Below are 1,897 nucleotides of genomic sequence, written 5' to 3'. Positions count from 1 at the left end.
AGGAGGAGAGAGTCTGGGGAGGTAAGAGCATGTGAATTATATTAAACAGCACGTTCTCGGGATTACCGTCATCAAATTGTGATATTTTTTTTAAACGGATGCAATTCACTTTGTGGGTTATTTTGTGTTTTGACTAATAAGAGCGATATTTATTCATTGTTGCTTGGGAACTATGTTTTGAATGAGTAAGCATTCGTTATCCATGGTGCTGAAATGTTTCACCTTTTTAGAATAACAATCTTTCCCATCACAGTTCTGGTAATTGCTTATCTCTTTCTTCAGTATTACCATTTGAAATAATGTATAATAGTTGCGATAGGAGAAAAACCCATTTGTTAAAACAATTCTTTAGACGTTGCTAATGATGTTAGGCAGTCATTCGGTCTCCTTTGGTGGCACACATAACACACGCGTGTTTACCTGTCTGTACCGTGTGGTGTCAGTGTTACATAAGGATATGCAGAAGAGTGTTTGTCCAGCCCATTCATATTTGGTGCGCATGACTGTTCGTTCATTTTCACTCGGATGGGAGCTATATGTCACGCGAAGCTAGACGTGGCAATTTCCCTCTCTTATTTAAAAGCGACAACATTAAAATGAATGCAAGCTATCGTGAATGAGCAGTTCACTGGCAAACGATTTGCTTTTTATCTAGTTCTATTTTTGATGTTATTTTTAAATAACTATTTTAACGATGGAAGCCACAAGACAAAGACGCAAACGGGAGCGCTGGTGGATTGCTTTGTGCTTTTCTTCGCTGCTGAGGTTCGGGATGCAGGTTTCAACTCAGATACGGTATTCTGTACCAGAGGAGGTAAATGAGCGATTCGTCGTTGGGAATATCGCAAAGGATTTGGGTCTTGATGCGAACACTCTGGCGGACAGGCGTTTTCGAATCGTCTCTGGATCAAAAGACGCTCTTTTCGAGGTCAACCAGAACAACGGGGAACTGTATGCGAGTAAGAAAATTGACAGGGAGGAGTTGTGTGATGGAAATAACGCGTGCCTGATAAATCTTAAAATCGCCGTTGAAAATCCACTCGAAATACATTATGTTGGAGTAGAAATCACAGACGTGAATGATCACAGTCCTCGTTTTCCAGAGAAAGAACAGCATTTTGAAATGGCTGAAAACATCATCGAAGGAGCACGTTTTGAGCTCCAAACTGCAAGAGATCCGGACATTGGAAGCCATTCTGTTCGGTTTTATAAATTAGCAAAGAATCATTTGTTTGAGCTAGAAATGAGAGACGGTGAAGAAGAGGAAAAGAATCCTATTTTAGTCTTACTTAAACCTTTAGACAGAGAGCAAAATTCAGAGCATAGACTTGTGTTGACTGCAGTGGATGGAGGCATCCCTCCAAAGTCAGGCACATTAAATATTACTATTACCGTTCTTGACATCAACGACAACCGCCCAGTATGTAGTAAAGATGTATATTCAGTTATTCTTCCAGAAAACACACCTATAGGGACAGTGATAGCCCGCGTAAACGCCACTGATTCTGACGAGGGTTTAAACGGGGAGGTTATTTACACTCTGGGAAAAACTAGTAGACGGAAAGTGCATGAAATATTTAGCCTTGACAGCATAACGGGCGAAATTCAGATTAAAGAGCCAATCGATTTTGAGGAGAACGAGATACATAGATTGACCGTCCAGGCTACGGATAGGGGTCAGCCGCCGATGACCACCGACTGCAGAGTCATTATAAAGATCACAGACGAAAATGATAATAATCCCGAGATAGACGTCACGTCCCTCTCTAACACAATTTCCGAGAATGCAAAACCTGGAACTGTAATCTCTCTGATTAGTGTCTCGGATAAAGACTCGGGTGTTAATGGGAAGGTTGTCTGTAGTCTTTCAGAAAACGTTCCGTTCGAGTTAAAGCCG

At 41.2% G+C, this 1,897-nt stretch overlaps 2 protein-coding genes across 2 annotated transcripts in view; both read left to right on the top strand.

The window, feature by feature from the left end:
• The window catches only part of LOC122326020 (protocadherin alpha-8-like), a 1,971-nt gene extending 1,936 nt beyond the window's left edge, over nucleotides 1-35 (top strand). Inside the window, exon 2 of the mRNA XM_043220694.1 lies at nucleotides 3-35. Within this exon, the coding sequence (XP_043076629.1) occupies nucleotides 3-35 (33 nt within the window). The remainder of the gene's footprint in view (nucleotides 1-2) is intronic.
• Nucleotides 36-539: 504 nt separating this feature from the next.
• LOC122326019 (protocadherin gamma-A11-like) overlaps nucleotides 540-1,897 on the top strand; it is a 2,119-nt gene continuing 761 nt past the window's right edge. The window contains exon 1 of the mRNA XM_043220693.1: nucleotides 540-1,897. This exon is cut by the window's right edge and continues 296 nt beyond it. Coding sequence (XP_043076628.1) covers nucleotides 695-1,897 — 1,203 coding nt within the window. The 5' untranslated portion in view covers nucleotides 540-694.

This window comes from Puntigrus tetrazona, chromosome 21 (assembly GCF_018831695.1).
Source record: "Puntigrus tetrazona isolate hp1 chromosome 21, ASM1883169v1, whole genome shotgun sequence".
Lineage (NCBI taxonomy): Eukaryota > Metazoa > Chordata > Actinopteri > Cypriniformes > Cyprinidae > Puntigrus > Puntigrus tetrazona.
This window is presented reverse-complemented; position numbering and strand designations above follow the sequence as displayed.